We start from the raw sequence: 16,531 nt of genomic DNA, 5'->3' as shown, positions 1-16,531 counted from the left end.
TGTCCAAAGTGTTTCCAGATTTCTACACCTGAAATGGCATTACACACCTCATAGTGATAGCCTCCAGCCATCTTCAAATGGAAAAGCATCGAAAATGATATTTAGTTTTAAGCAGTAGGTGACAAGGACCATGCGAGAGTTCTCAACTGAGGCATGGAACACACTATTTTTCACTATGTACTGCACAATGCCAATCAACAGTCAACAGATATCCTCCACAATCACAAGCCATGCACCCAATGCTGTGGCCACCTGATGTCACTATCATAGCTGCTGCAGCATGGGCACACACACCTTACTGAGTACTAGGCTGACTGAAGGGTATGTGGTCCACCTTCAGCATATGGGAGTCAATAGCCAGGGGCACCATGTGCACCTCCCCAGCTGTCATGATGTATTAAGGTCATCTTAGATCAGGTCCTCACCCAATTGTCAGGACCAAAGCAGTGATATGACCCACAGTTCTGGTCAAACTACAATGCCACATCTAATAACAGCACTTCAAAGAGAAGCTCTACAAGCCAAGACATTACCAGCACCCTTATGTCTACCCTTCAATAAGTTAATACAAGATTGGCCATATCTGGCCAAAGTGCCAGTGATAAGGGAAAGGATTTAGGACCACAGCAGGAAGAGGATTTCAACAAAAAACGAAAACTGTATGGAAGGCAGTCAATACACAAAATGAGGATGCCACACAAGCAGTAAATACCAACAGGTACTGGGGTCATGACCATCGTAGTACCACTTGACATGGGCAATTTGGGTCCTCCTCCCGTGCACAAATGTGACCCACGGCCACTTCTCATCACTTGGTCCTTATCTATGCCAAGTCATCATCACTCACTGGGTTGTGCACTGCTACTATCACTGTACTCTGACTTTGGGCAGTTATGGATGGCATTTACTGATCTTATGGTTGATGGACTTCGTGTTCTCATTTGGTTATTTGTGGTTTACTCTTTGGACAATCTCAGTGCACCGCTGCTGTGAACTAGACAGTGGACATTATGATGTTGTTCTTCGTAACACTTCTTTGTGTGTGACACTAAATTTTCAGATTCTTGGCCAGATAATACACCACATTCAGATCAAGTTTACCAGTAGTTCTTAAGTCACCCATATTTAGATCACAACACCTGAGAAGATTGAAAGGTTTCCTCTCTCTCTCTCTCTGTCTCTCTCTCTCTCTCTCTCTCTCTCTCTGTATGTGTGTGTGTGTGTGTGTGTGTGTGTGTGTGTGTGTGTGTGTGTGTGGGTGTGTGCATGCGTGTGTGCATGTACATGTACATGTCCATGCAACAAACTTATACTCTTTAATAGGTAAGTACTCCCTAACATAAGAGGAGCATGTGAAATTTCACACTGGTGATATAATCTAGTGCCTTAACATCAGAATCTGACATTTCTGAAGGAAAAAAAATAGTAATATACCAGTTGTGACTACAGTTACATACTTACTAGTGTTGGAATTTCTCTTCCATTAATATGTCTTGGTGAAAGCCTCATGGATGTTGCTGTTTTTTCACAGCAGACAGAATGAACTGGTGACACATCACTTACATTCAGATCCCAAACTTGTATCCTAATAAACAGAAACAATATAAACAGTGCATTTATAAATTTAAGGATTGTGTAGTAATATGGAACACTAATCACAGGATATGGCCAACTAAATACTTAAAAAAGAGTACAGTAATGAGCTACAGATGTAGTGTTCAAAAAATGTACACCTTTTTATATTCTTCTATTGCAGTAATATGATACCAGATACAATTGTATTAGAATTCATATTTTATTGTAATGTTAACTTGAATAAGAGAATACATTAACAGTTCTGAATTCACAATTCTGAACACAAAAAATGTGTATCTGCATTTCATGCCTGGAGGTCTTAGTTACTGTCAAAGAGAATAAATCAGAATAAAACTGAAACAAATGAGCCCTCGGTCACTATTTTTTAATGTTATTAACCAGGTTTCAACACTTCTAAGAGTGCCTAAATTCTGATGACGGCACTCTGAGAAGTGTTGAAACCTGGGTAATAAGACGAAAAAATTGTGACCGAGGCCTCATTTTATTTCAATTTTAATTTTTAAATGGTCACTGAACCAAGCAGCCATGAAGGGGGGAGGGGGGGGGGAGGACAAGTCCAGATGTAACAATAAAGGCATATCTTTAACATAACTGTTCCCAGTGTCTATTGTAAAATAAATGGGCGATTTGTTATTTTTGTTAAAACTGTTATTTTTGTAAACTATGTATGAACTAATTTCGCATGATGTTAACATATATTGTGACTCCGAAGAGTGAATATGTGCTGCTTAAAATCTATTGTGTGTGTGATGGAACAATCTTACCTACAGGCCTCAAGATTAATGTTGAACTTGAATGACGGTCAGCATAATTAGGATAGGATGGGTAATCTACTAATAATTACAAATACAGAAAACTTTGTATACTACTAAGAAGATTTTTAAAAATATTCACACAATCGTAATAATCTCACTGGACTTCATTGTGTATATGCTCAAACTGACCAAAGGCACCCATTATAGACACTTCTTATGTGGCCCATCTTGGTCTTTTGCGGAATTTTCTCTAGCGAGGACTCTGCATGCTTGAGTGAAGATATTAAAGAGATTTTTATAGTGAACCCCACTGAGTTCAATGTAACTTTTGCAGCAAATTCATGGGAAAATAGACCTCCATTTTCTTCCTCCAACTTGCTTCACAATTCACACTTGACAATTTTTTCAGTACAAAATTATTTGAAGACACGATTGATCCAATGAACTGATAACTGTGTGATAGCTTACGGCCATAGCATTGGAATTGTTTATAACTACGTTCACCTGCCAGTTACAGCACCTGTTACTCAATATTAATTTATGCTTTTGAGGTCTCTGGTAGCTTATTTGGTGACATTATAATTCCTGGGGAGTGGTTTCATTGAATAATCATGAACACATGCAGTATCTTTCAAAATAATTTCTTATTACACCAGGCACATACAACACCCAATTCAGTGTAGGTCAACCTTAAGGCCACAGAAGGCACAGTAATGAGATTTTAAATTTATTCGCCTCCTTTTCCTCTACTAACTTTACCTTGTCAATTTTTTTCTTCTTACTTTCTCAAAATGGTAGCACACTATGTTAAATTTAGTCCATCTTATCACACATAGTTTGTAATGATTTTATAATGGTTTATTATTAATGCAGTTTCCAACAGCTGCTTAACTTTTGTTAATGAATAACTTACTTGTTCCAGATCCTTGACAGTTAGCCTACACAATGCAATCCACATAATACAATGAATGAATGAAGGAATGCACAGACGCATTGTACAGACCATGAGTTGAAGCAAGCTATTTCATACTTTTATAATACTGAAGAGGTACATAAAAAGTGTTAAAGAGTGCAAACAAAACACATCTACAACAGATAAGTAAGCAAGCTCACAAACAGAGTCACAAAATGTATGGGTACCAATAGTGGTTATATGGAAAAGTAAGATATATTCTACACAGACATCAAATCAATGACAAGGTATAGCATGCCAGTTCAACTAAAATTAACACGACAATTAAAAAATGTAAATTTCACTGTGTGAAATACTCCCAAACCACTACTCTTCCCTGCTCCTTACCCTCTATCTGAAATTGCCTCTGAGGTGAGCTCAACATGATATTTACAGACTTAAGAAGTGAAAAATTCAAGCAATTATGAGCAGGATGTTGCTTCAGAGAAAAGTGTGTAAATATGGCAACAATTTGTCACTAAACCATTTTCTTCCCACATTTGTTTTAGAAAGCCAGTCAACAATGAAACACTTTTCATTGTTGCTGACAAAGAAATGCGCCTGAATTCTGTGCTGCCCAGGATGTAATGAACACAGGTACCTGATATATTTGTGACAAATTAAAAAAGTTTAGTTATAGCTGTTATGAGAACTGTAACAAGAGACCTTGTGTCAAAATGGATTGAGGAAAAGGAATTTCTAAGAATGGACGGTGTTGTCATTTACTGAGATTGTTGCATTGAGGATGTAAATAACTGCGTATTTACCTGATTATTAGCAGACAGTAGTGTATTTTAAAGAAAATTTTTCCAAACCACTTGTACACAATATCATGCTATTTTGTTTAAACTTTATTAAGCCTAGAACATGTATGCATAAAAATATAATACTGATATAAGCTATATTTTGTTTGCAGATCACATGATCAAAAAAGTTTTAAGTAGATCAGCAAGTAGCTTCCACACGTCATGCTGCAAAGATGAAGCTATGAAAGGACACAAAAGTTCTAAATGTGCAATCATTTATTAGTATAATACCAACTAAGCAAATGCAAACTCCATTTTTGTGGATCTATGTGATGCTTTGGCAGGAGTAAACATACTATTTGAAAAACTGGCAAATATCGCAGTCAAACGATTTTTAAAAAAATACACAAAAGATGATACTCCAGACCCAACTACTTTAGACAAAAATAACTTGACATCAGGCAGGTAGGTTAGAAAATTTAAAAAGAGAAATGGGTAGGTTAAAGTTAGATATAGTGGGAGTTACTGAAATTCAGTCAGAGGAGAAACAGGACTTTTGGTCAGGTGAATATATGGTTATAAATACAAAACCAAACAGGGGTAATGCAGTAGTAGGTTTAATAATGAATTTAAAAAATAGGCACATGCATAAGTGACTATGAACAGCACAGTGAACGCATTATTCTAGCCAAGAGAAACGCGAAGCCCACACCCACCATGGTAGTACAAGTTTATATGCCAACTAGCTCCACAGATGATGAAGAGACTGAAGAGCTATATGATGAGATAAAAGAAATTATTCAAATAGTTATGGGAGATGAAACTTTAATTATCATGGGGGACTGGAATTTGGTAGTAGGAAAAGGGAGAGCAGGAAAAATAGTAGGTGAAGTTGCACTGGTGGAAAGGAATGAAAGAGGAAGCTGTCTGGTAGAATTTTGCACAGAGTATTATTTAATCATAGCTAATACTTGGTTTAAGAATCATGAGAGAAGTTTTTATACATGGAACATACCTGAAGACACCAAAAGGTTTCAGATTGATTACATGATGATAAATGAGAGATTTTGGAATCAGATTTTAAATTATAAGACATTTCCAGGGGCAGATGTGGACTCTGATCACAATTTATTGGTTAAGAACTGTAGATTAAAACTGAAGATATGGCAAAAAGATAGGAATTTAAGGAACAGTTGACAAGAACAGGGGAAAGGAATACAGTAGAAGGAAATTGGGTAGCTTTGAAAGATGAAATAGTGAATGCAGCAGAGGATCAACTAGGTAAAAAGACGAGGGCTAGTAGAGATCCTTGTGTAACACAGGAAATACTGAATTTAATTGATGAAAGGAGAAAATAAGAATAAACGAATCAGGTGAAAGGGAAGACAAATTTCTATAAAATGAGGTTGACAGCATGTGCAAAATGGCTAAGCAGGAATGGCTAGAGAACAAATGTAAGGAGTTAGAAGGATATATCACTACGGGCAAGATAGATGCCATCAACAGAAAAATTAAAGAGACCTATGGGGAAAAGAGGACCACTTGTGTGAATATCAAGATCTCAGATGGAAAACCAGTCCTAAGCAATGAAAAACACTCCATCCGGACAGGCCTAGGAAGGCCCAATGGGACTGACTGGTCGCCGTATCATCCTCAGCCCACAGGCATCACTGGATGCAGATATGGAGGGGCACATGGTAAGCACACCTCTCTCCCAGCCGTATGTCAGTTTATGAGACCAGAGCCACTACTTCTCAATCAAGTAGCTCCTCAGCTTGGCTCACAAGGGCTGAGTGCAACCTGCTTGCCAACAGTGCTCGGCAGACTGGATGGTCACCCATCAAAGTGCTAGCCCAGCCCGACAGCGCTTAAGTTCGGTCATCTGACAGGAACTGGTATTACCATTGTGGCAAGGCCATTGGCCCAAAGCAATGAAGGGAAAGCAGAAAGGTGGAAGGAGTATATAGATAGTCTATACAAGGGAGATATACTTGCAGACAGTATTATCGAAATGGAAGAGGAGGTAGATGAAGATGTGATAGGAGGTATGATACTGCTTGAAGAATTTGACAGAGCACTGAAAGACCTAAGTCGAAAACAGGCACTGAGAGTACACAACGTTCCGTTAGAACTACTGATAGCCTTGGGAGAGCTAGCCACGTTGAAACTCTTCCATCTGGTGAGCAAAATATATGAGACAAGTGAAATACCCTTAGACTTCATGAAGAATAGTACTGGAGGAAAGTGTCAAGGGTAAAAATCATAGAGGGAGACCATGAGATGAATGCAGTAAGCAGATTCAGAAGCTTGCAGTAGATACTCAGAGATGGAGAGGCTTGCACAGGATAGAGTGACATGGAGAACTGCATCAAACCAATCTTTGGATTGAAGACCACAATGACAATAACACCATATGCACAGGCATTAAAGTGAGTTTCCATGTGCATACATTTAAAAATATCTAAAAGTAATTTATTTTTGACATTGCATCAAGGAACTGCAGTGATTTTATCTTGTAAAATACTTGCAAGAATATCTATGACTTGATTGATTTTCTTCCAAGAATGAAAAAAATTAATTTTATGAACTTAAACTTGCTTCAGCCTTCATTTTAATTCTTATTTTGTCAGTTAGGAGTTGGATGAAATTTGAAAGGACTTGGAAACGTTAAACATGTGGGCGCATAATTTGAAAGGCCTCAGAAATGTTAAACGTGGGCATTTGTAAGCAAAATTACTGACTGTCTGCATCAGTATATTGCATATTAATAGTTGGACAGATAAGGACAGCCTCATCTAGTTTTTTGCAAAGTTTTTGCAAACACCAAATCAGTCTACAATTACAAATTTCTTTGATGAAGGACTGCACAAGTAATTGTAAACAGAAAAACATTCTATAGTCTAAACATTTTAGTATATCCACATTCCACTTTTTCAACCAGTAGAAGTTGCAGAGTTTGTGGCTACTACCTGTCTTCATTATCTAACAGTTTTTCATCTACAACTATAAGTGTATGCCACAAGCCACCATACAATGCTTGGCAGAGTGTATCTTGTGCCATTACAAGCTATTCACCTTCCTGTTCTGCTCACAAATAGAGTGCGGCATAAATGATTGTCTATACACCTCTGTACAAGCCCCAATTTCTCATTTTTTGTCTGCAAGGCCCTTATGCAAAATGTACGTTGACCGGAGTGGAATTGTCCTGCAGTCAGCTGCAAATGGTGGTTGTCTAAATTTCCTCAATAGTGTTTAACAAAAAACATGCCATTATCCATCCAGGGATTCCCATTTGAGTTCAAAAAGCATTTCCACAATACTTCCAAACTGATCGAATGTACTGGTAACAAATCCCAGCAGCATGCCTGTGATTGGTTCGATGTCTTCCATTTATCCTACCTGATGAGGATTCTAAGCACTCGAGCAGTACTCAGGAATGGGTTACCACACTAGTGTTCTATATGCCATCCCCCTTATAGAAAATACACTTTCCTAGAATGCTGCCAATAAACTGAAGTCAACCATTCTCCTTCCCTACAGACAACCTTATGTGCTAATAGCATTTTGTATCTTCCATTTCTTATCACTTTGCAACACTATTGCCAGATATTTAATTGAAGTGACTATGTAAAGCAGCACACTAGTAATATTGTTTTTGAACACTACTGATTTATTTTTCCTGCTCATGTTACATACTTCTACATTTAGAGAAAGCTGCCATTCATCACACCAAACAGCAACAGACAGTGTACTGGGTTCTATTACTTAAGAAGTCTTCATGCCACTCCCATATCTCAGAACCTGTTCCATATGCTTAGACTTCATTGATAGTCTGTAGTGGGGCACAGTGTCAAATGTTTTCTGAAAATCTAGGAATTTGGAATCTGTCTGTTGTTCTTTACCCATAGTTCACAGGATATTGTGTGAGAAACGGGCAAACTGAGTTTCTCGCAACTGATACTTCCTAAATTCATGCTGATCTGTAGACAGATGCTTTTCTGTCTCAAGGAAATTTATTATACTCAGATAAAGAATATGCTCAAGAATTCGGCAGCAAGGAGATGTTAAGGATATTGCTCTGTGATTTTATGGGTCCGTTACTTTATCCTCCTTATATCCCAGGGCATCTGCGCTATTTCCAGTTACTTGCACTTTTGCACTGAGTGAGAGCTTTTCATTAAATGCAAGCTAAGTAAGGGGCCAAACTCAAAGACTACTCACTGTGAAACTGAACTGGGATTTCATCTGGACCTGGCAAATTATGTGTTTTCAACTCTTTCAGTTGCTTCTGGATGCCAAGCATGCCAACTTCTGTGTCCTCCATTTGGGGAGTCTGTGTGATGGTCAAATGATGGTACATCTGTAAGATTCTCCTGCATGAATGATTTTTTTAAAAGCTTAATTTAAAATTTCAACTTTCCTTTAACTGTTTTCTTTTGTCACATCAAACTGGTTGAAGAGAGACTGGACAGATGTCTTTGACCTGCTTAGTGATTTTATGTAAGACTAGAATATTCTTGGGTTCTCGGAAAGGTCTTTGCTAGTGTATGATTTTGCCTGTCGACATTTCCACACTATTTTTTGAACTGAGAATGTAAAAATCTCTGTTTCCTCAGCATTTTCTGAATTTTGTTATCAAGCCACAGTGGGTCTTTTCTGTCCTTAGTCCACTAAATCGAAGCACTCTTCTCCAGAGCATTATTTACAATCAGTTGAAACATTGCCCATAACTCCTCTACATCCATCATATTTGAACTAAATGATGTTCATTCATTGTTCAAGTAGGATACTAACAACTGAATATCTGCTCTTTCTGGCATATAAACTTACCTAGCTTTCTTGATGGATTTATCAACTTTACTAACCACTGTCACTATGAAGACATTACAATAAGCACTATACTGACATTGTCGATAAAATCATGTCTGTTTGCAGCTACAAGATCAAATATATTTCCACTGCATTTGGGCTGCTGAACAAGCTGCTCAAGAAAGTTTTCAGAAAATGTGTACTGAAGCACGTCACAGTACTGTCTGTCTGTAGGACCTGCAGTGAATCCGTAGACATCCCAGTCCGTACTGCGTAGGTTAAAGTTGCCTGTAACTAATGTTATATCATCAAGGTATTTCCATGCTAGTTAGCTATTTGTAAGTGTTCCCATAAGTTTAACTTAATTCCATATTCATTTCTTAAAAGTATGTAATACTTGAACATGGGCTTCTTTATTATGTCCTTTCACATTATTTTGCTACTTCTGAGTTCTATGTGACATTTTTATTATAGCGGATTATTGGCATGAAATGTACGTTTTCAGCACTGGGTGACGTGGAGGTAACTAAATCTCTCTGCACTATCCCTCACCAATTTAAAGTTCGTATGCTCTATCCCCCCTACCTGCAAACCAAGGGAGGTGAGTTTGCTACATTATTTGCAGACTGTATGTCTTATTTTAAAATGTATTAATTGCACAACCAAAGTTGAGCCCTTTTGGATGTCTGCCAAACTTTGTCTGATGTAGGTGCTGAGCAACAGTGGTATTATTGTTGTCAATCTGTGTTGGCTTCTGTGTGTTGAGTTTTATGTTGTGGGTAAATATTGTTTTTAAAATAGTTTCATTATGAGTGATGCTTGTACTTCTGAGGAGTTATTAACTTCTTCTACTCCTAAATGCAAAGGGAGTAAAATGTTGCGTAGCCAAGCACGTACAATAGTGCTTAATGTCATAAAGTGCCGCAAAGAAGGAAAAAAGCAGAAGAAATTGTTCTACCTGCTTTCACAGGCGGGGAAGAGAGCTGGTAGGTACACAGGACAAAGTGTATTGAGTATGAAGAGAATGGTAAAATTTATGAAAACTAATCCTGGTGAGTCTCCAAGAACGACAAAAAAGGAAAAGGTTAGTTTAATTTAGTAGTCTGCAGTTCCACTGTCCCTCAGTAGAACCCTCTATTGGATATTAATTTTTCTTTTCATGTGTCATTGATTACACTTCAATGACTTTGTGTATAAGTACTGTATAGTATTTCAATATAGTCAATGTACAAGGTGATCAAACTTTTGAAGAGGTGTTCCTTCCTTTCCTTAATAGGAGGTGTAGTAACATTCAAGAGGAACTGGATGAATTTGACAAGCGTGTCATTCGTGACATGATAGACTTTCATACTAAGCAGAAATTTGTTCCCAGCATAATGAAACTGTTGCTAGTTCTGAGAGCCAAGATAGGACAGAACTGGTGTGGTACTTCACTAAATTTTGAAGTCAACGGGCTTCATGTGGAAAACGTCTCAAAACAAGAGGACATTGTTACTCGAACGTGAGGACATTGTGGAATGGAGATCTCATTTTCTTGTAGAGATGAAAGCCGTTAGCGAGGCAGGAAGCGAAATTTTCTATCTAGATGAATCTTGGCTCAATAACAATCTTACTTGCAGCAAAAGTTGGCAAAGCGAAGACGTGGTTGGTGTGACAGCTTGGGGAAGAGCTTCTAAGAGATGAATAGTAGCATCTGTTGGTTCTAAGAACTGTTTTGTGAGGGCAGCTGAGCTCAAGTTTTTTTCCAGAACCAGCCAAGGAGATTACCATGAGCAGATGAACTCTAATAACTTTGAAAAGTGGTTTGAAGAAATGGTTTTACCCAATCTTCCCGCTAACTCAGTTATTGTGTTAGACAATGCACCCTATCACAGTAGGCAGCTGGACAAACCTCCCACATACTACGATTCCAAGGCGGAAATGCTAGAGTGGCTGAGGAAAAATAACATTGAATGTGATGCGAGGCGGCTCTGCTCGTTAATTTGGCTACATAAGCCTGCGGATAAATGCTATGCTGTTCACACATTGGCCGCAAGCGAAGGTCACAGAGTGATATGCTTGCCACCCTATAACTGTGACCTAAATGCAATCGAACTTGTGTGGGTGAAAGTAAAGAGAGTGTTTAGGGAACAAAATGTCACTGGAGACAGTCACTGAGGATGACTGGGCAGGCTACTGTTGTAAGGTGGAGCATTTGGAGAGGGAGTACTGGACAAACGATGGTATTAAGGAAGTTGCCATTGATAACATCAATTTTATTGTTGGCACAGGTGACTCCAGTGAATTGTCAGAATCCAGTTCAGATAGAGCTTCATTGCAATTAAGAGCTGAAGATGTTAGTGGGGTGTCTGACCTTGAATGACTTTGCACAGAGTTCATATTGTTTCTTCTTCATTGTTTCATTTTCATACTCTATATTGCGTATATAAGAGAATAAGTAAAAATCAGTAGTGAACTTCTATTCCATTTATCACATTTGCCTAAATAGCTTCATACACAGATTTTGTAGCAACTGAATTAGGCAAATTGTAGCAGTGGATATGTTAATAAGCACGATGTTCAATAAGTTCAGACTTCTTCAACCATAATCACTGAAGGAATATGTATAACACTGATGCTATCACTAACTCTCTCACGTCTGCTACCGTAAACAAACAGATGTCACACTAACACTGCAGTGCTTTCTGCTAGCGTGCTCAGGTTAGGTTGGCAGTGAGAGAAAGCTGTCACTGACGGTCAAATGCATTCAATTTGTATCGAATCAACCACCTCCCATAAGTCAGCTCGCCGGGTTTCAAGTTTGTTTGCGCAATTAATATCAATGATCTGATATTTTTATTAGTTTTTAGGAATACTGTGACCAACAGATTTAAATAACAAAGGTCCTGTTGTTAAGCACTGCTGTCCCATATATGGTAAAGGGCAGGAAAGTAATTAAAATATTTCATTCCAACACAAAGCATATTACATTTGTAGCTCATGTGCCACACCACATAACTGAAACATTATGTCTAAAATACGAAAATATGAATACATTGATATGCTCCACAAAGGAAGTAAGTACATGGACAAAATACACTCCTGGAAATGGAAAAAAGAACACATTGACACCGGTGTGTCAGACCCACCATACTTGCTCCGGACACTGCGAGAGGGCTGTACAAGCAATGATCACACGCACGGCACAGCGGACACACCAGGAACCGCGGTGTTGGCCGTCGAATGGCGCTAGCTGCGCAGCATTTGTGCACCGCCGCCGTCAGTGTCAGCCAGTTTGCCGTGGCATACAGAGCTCCATCACAGTCTTTAACACTGGTAGCATGCCGCGACAGCGTGGACGTGAACCGTATGTGCAGTTGACGGACTTTGAGCGAGGGCGTATAGTGGGCATGCGGGAGGCCGGGTGGACGTACCGCCGAATTGCTCAACACGTGGGGCGTGAGGTCTCCACAGTACATCGATGTTGTCGCCAGTGGTCGGCGGAAGGTGCACGTGCTCGTCGACCTGGGACTGGACCGCAGCGACGCACGGATGCACGCCAAGACCGTAGGATCCTACGCAGTGCCGTAGGGGACCGCACTGCCACTTCCCAGCAAATTAGGGACACTGTTGCTCCTGGGGTATCGGCGAGGACCATTCGCAACCGTCTCCATGCAGCTGGGCTACGGTCCCGCACACCGTTAGGCCATCTTCCGCTCACGCCCCAACATCGTGCAGCCCGCCTCCAGTGGTGTCGCGACAGGCGTGAATGGAGGGACGAATGGAGACGTGTCGTCTTCAGCGATGAGAGTCACTTCTGCCTTGGTGTCAATGATGGTCGTATGCGTGTTTGGCGCCGTGCAGGTGAGCGCCACAATCAGGACTGCATACGACCGAGGCACACAGGGCCAACACCCGGCATCATGGTGTGGGGATCGATCTCCTACACTGGCCGTACACCACTGGTGATCGTCGAGGGGACACTGAATAGTGCACGGTACATCCAAACCATCATCGAACCCATCGTTCTACCATTCCTAGACCGGCAAGGGAACTTGCTGTTCCAAAAGGACAATGCACGTCCGCATGTATCCCGTGCCACCCAACGTGCTCTAGAAGGTGTAAGTCAACTACCCTGGCCAGCAAGATCTCCGGATCTGTCCCCCATTGAGCATGTTTGGGACTGGATGAAGCGTCGTCTCACGCGGTCTGCACGTCCAGCATGAACGCTGGTCCAACTGAGGCGCCAGGTGGAAATGGCATGGCAAGCCGTTCCACAGGACTACATCCAGCATCTCTACGATCGTCTCCATGGGAGAATAGCAGCCTGCATTGCTGCGAAAGGCGGATATACACTGTACTAGTGCCGACATTGTGCATGCTCTGTTGCCTGTGTCTATGTGCCTGTGGTTCTGTCAGTGTGATCATGTGATGTATCTGACCCCAGGAATGTGTCAATAAAGTTTCCCCTTCCTGGGACAATGAATTCACGGTGCTCTTATTTCAATTTCCAGGAGTGTACAAAGGTCTGTTTGTTCAGACATCATTAATTAATCACATACCTTTTTTCGTATTGAAGGTATTCTTGTAAGCATCTGCCATCATTGCTGCATTTAGAGATATATGGCCAGTTTTAGCTTTGCCACTGCACCCTATGAATATTGTAAACAAATGGGGTACTTGGATATATGCTGATATCTTCTACTGTGATATGTTTGATGGAGTTACATAAGTAAGGGATCATAAAGTCCTGCAAATTTATTGAAATTACACCTGTTTGCTTCATTCTATGTAAAATATTACTGATTTTTTTTGTTTGTTTAGGGCTGTAGACACTTTTGAAGACACTTTTGCAGCTTCATTAAAGATGTGCAAGTGGCATCAACAAAACAGATTTGAAGCAAGACCTGATTTACATCAAATCAAATCTTGTGAATTTGCCTGCAGCAGTAATTAAACTGGAAGCCACAGATATAAAACTGGTGGAATCTTTGGCATTTACTGAAGAGACTGAAAATCTTCGCAATCATCCTGTGGAGAAGAGAAAGTTGCAGTAAAAGTTAAGCTGAACGAAGTTATCAGATGAATTCCTGATTTTGACTTTCTTAAGACACCAAAAAAATTTGTGGCAAAACTGTGAAAGACTTTCAACTTGATCTAATTTTGCCCAAAATTTTTTCACCTGTCACTTCTTGTGATGCAGAATCATTTTCTGTGTGCAAAAATGGAAACACGTGAGCCTAATTGAAGAAAATATGGATAAATTGGTTGTTGAGTACTGTTTTAAAAGGAAATAGCAATAAATATATAACTGAATTTTGATGCCATGCAGTTTTATTGTTTTGCTGCTTCATCATGCACGTTTAGTGACATGACACCTCTCCATGGTACTCTATCCTGAGCGAGCCTCTTCATCTTTGAGTGACTACTGCAACCCATATCCTTCTGAACCTGGTTAGTGTATTCATCTCTTAGTCCCCTTCTATGATTTTTACTCTCCACATTTCCTTCCAACGCTAAATTGGTGATCCCCTGACGCCTCAGAACATGTCCTACAATCTGATCCCTTCTTCTAATCAAGTTGTGCCATAAATTCTCCTTCTCCTGTGGTCAAGAGGCACCAGTAGGATTGTGAGGGGATAGGATGCTTCAAAATCATGACATTAAGTGGTTCTTTGTGCAGAAAATGTAAAAAATGTGTAGTCACAGGAATTTGGTGCATTAAGTGCAACGTTTGGTTACACAAGAAGTGCACAAATGTGTATCTGAAATTTATAAATGACAATATTCAGTGGACATGCTTCGACTGAATTAGTGATGAAAATGCGTGATTAACAACCATACTAAGTTCTAAAGACGAAATTATTCGTATTCTTCAAAGTGACATTGATCCTCTGAAAGCAGAACTGATGCTGCTAAAGCAGGGAAATATTGCATTGAAACATGAAAAACTGCAAATCATAAACAACCATGTCATCCATTGTCTAGAAAACTTAGAATATTAACTCTGCCATACTTAACATACATGAGATCATTATATTTTTGTACGCCAGACATGAATTATTTGAAGGAAATCATTTTGTCCATTCACATGATACTAGAAACAAGGAAAATTTTATGCTCCCCACCCACTGCCTCAGACTGTGGGCCCAGAGACATGGGAATGAAAATTTTTAATAAATTAAAAGGGAACAAGTTGATGCAGATGAATTCAGGTTCACTTAAAAGAAAGTTATATGAGGTACTGTCACTGGAAGGTTATTACTCGGTGGATGAATTCATGCAGGACAAACTGGAAATTTGAGCTGGATACATTGTGCTACATATTCCAAGAATTATTCTTATAATGTTATTATTTATTGTGGCGCTATTATTTATTAGTGTAATAATCATTGTAACTGTATTACAAATTTCTGACATGTCTCTTGTATGCAAACCAAATGGATTGCAAATGTATGTCATGAGATGAATAAAACACAATTCACAATTCTATTCAGTACCTCCTCTTTAGTTACGTGATCTACCCATCTAATCTTCGGCATTCTTCTGTAGCACCACATCTTGAAAGCTTCTTTTCTCTTCTTGCCTCCACTGTTTATCGTTCATGTTTCACTTGCGTACATGGCTACACTCCATACCAATTCTTTCAGAGAAGACTTCCTGGCACTTAAATCTATAGTTGAGGTTAACAAAGTTCTCTTCTTCAGAAACCCTTTCCTTGCCATAGCCAGTCTACATTTTATATCTTCTCTACTTCAGCCATCATCAGTTATTTTGCTCCCTAAATAACAGAACTCATTTACCACTTTACATGTCTCATTTCCTAATCTAATTCGCTCAGCAGCACCTGATTTAATTCGAATACATTTGATTATCCTCGTTTTGCTTTTGTTGATGTTCATCTTATATCCTCCTTTCAAGACACTGTCCATTACATTCAGCTGCTCTTACAGGTCCTTTGCTGTTTTTGACAGAATCACAATGTTGTTGACAAACCTCAAAATTTTTATTTCTTCTCCTTGGATTTTAATTCCTGCTCCACACTTTTTTTTTGTTTCCTTTACTGCTCACTGAATATACACTCACTGAATAACATTGGGGATAGGCTGGCTCATTCCCTTCTCAATCAATGCTTCCCTTTCATGCCCCTCGACTCTTATAGCTACCATCTGGTTTCGGTACAAGTAGTAAATAGCCTTTTGCTCCCTGTATTTTACCCTCACCACCTTCAGAATTTGAAAGAAAGTATTCCAGTCAACACTGTCAAGAGCTTTTTCTAAGTCTACAAATGCTAGAGACATAGGTTTGCCTTTCCTTAACCTATCTTCTAAGATAAGTCATAGGGTCAGTATTGCCTCGCATGTTCCAACATTTCTATGGAATCCTAACTGATCTTCCCTGAGGTCAGCTTCTACCAGTTTCTCCATTCATTTGTAAAGAATTCATGTTAGTGTTTTGCAACCATGATGCATTAAACTGATAGTTCACTAATTTGTACACCTGTTGACACCTACTTTGTTTGGGATTGGAATTATTATATCCTTCTTGAAGTCTGAAGGTATTTCACCTGTCTCATACATCTTCCTCGCCAGATGTAAGAGTGATTGAAGCAGAGGAAATGAATTAAAATTTGTGCTGCAGCCGGGACTCAAACCTGGGTCTTCTTGCTTGCTAGGCAGAAATGATAACCATTA

At 39.4% G+C, this 16,531-nt stretch overlaps 1 protein-coding gene across 2 annotated transcripts in view; it reads right to left on the bottom strand.

The window, feature by feature from the left end:
* Positions 1–16,531, bottom strand: part of LOC126198787 (cytoplasmic dynein 2 intermediate chain 1) — a 161,461-nt gene that overhangs the window by 15,662 nt on the left and 129,268 nt on the right. For both annotated transcript variants that reach the window (XM_049935367.1, XM_049935360.1), the window contains exon 18: positions 1,462–1,585. In XM_049935367.1, the coding sequence (XP_049791324.1) occupies positions 1,462–1,585 (124 nt within the window). The remainder of the gene's footprint in view (positions 1–1,461; positions 1,586–16,531) is intronic.

This window comes from Schistocerca nitens, chromosome 1, assembly GCF_023898315.1.
Source record: "Schistocerca nitens isolate TAMUIC-IGC-003100 chromosome 1, iqSchNite1.1, whole genome shotgun sequence".
NCBI classification, from domain to species: domain Eukaryota; kingdom Metazoa; phylum Arthropoda; class Insecta; order Orthoptera; family Acrididae; genus Schistocerca; species Schistocerca nitens.
Note: the sequence above shows the minus strand (reverse complement) of the source record. Positions and strands in the feature narration are given on the sequence as shown.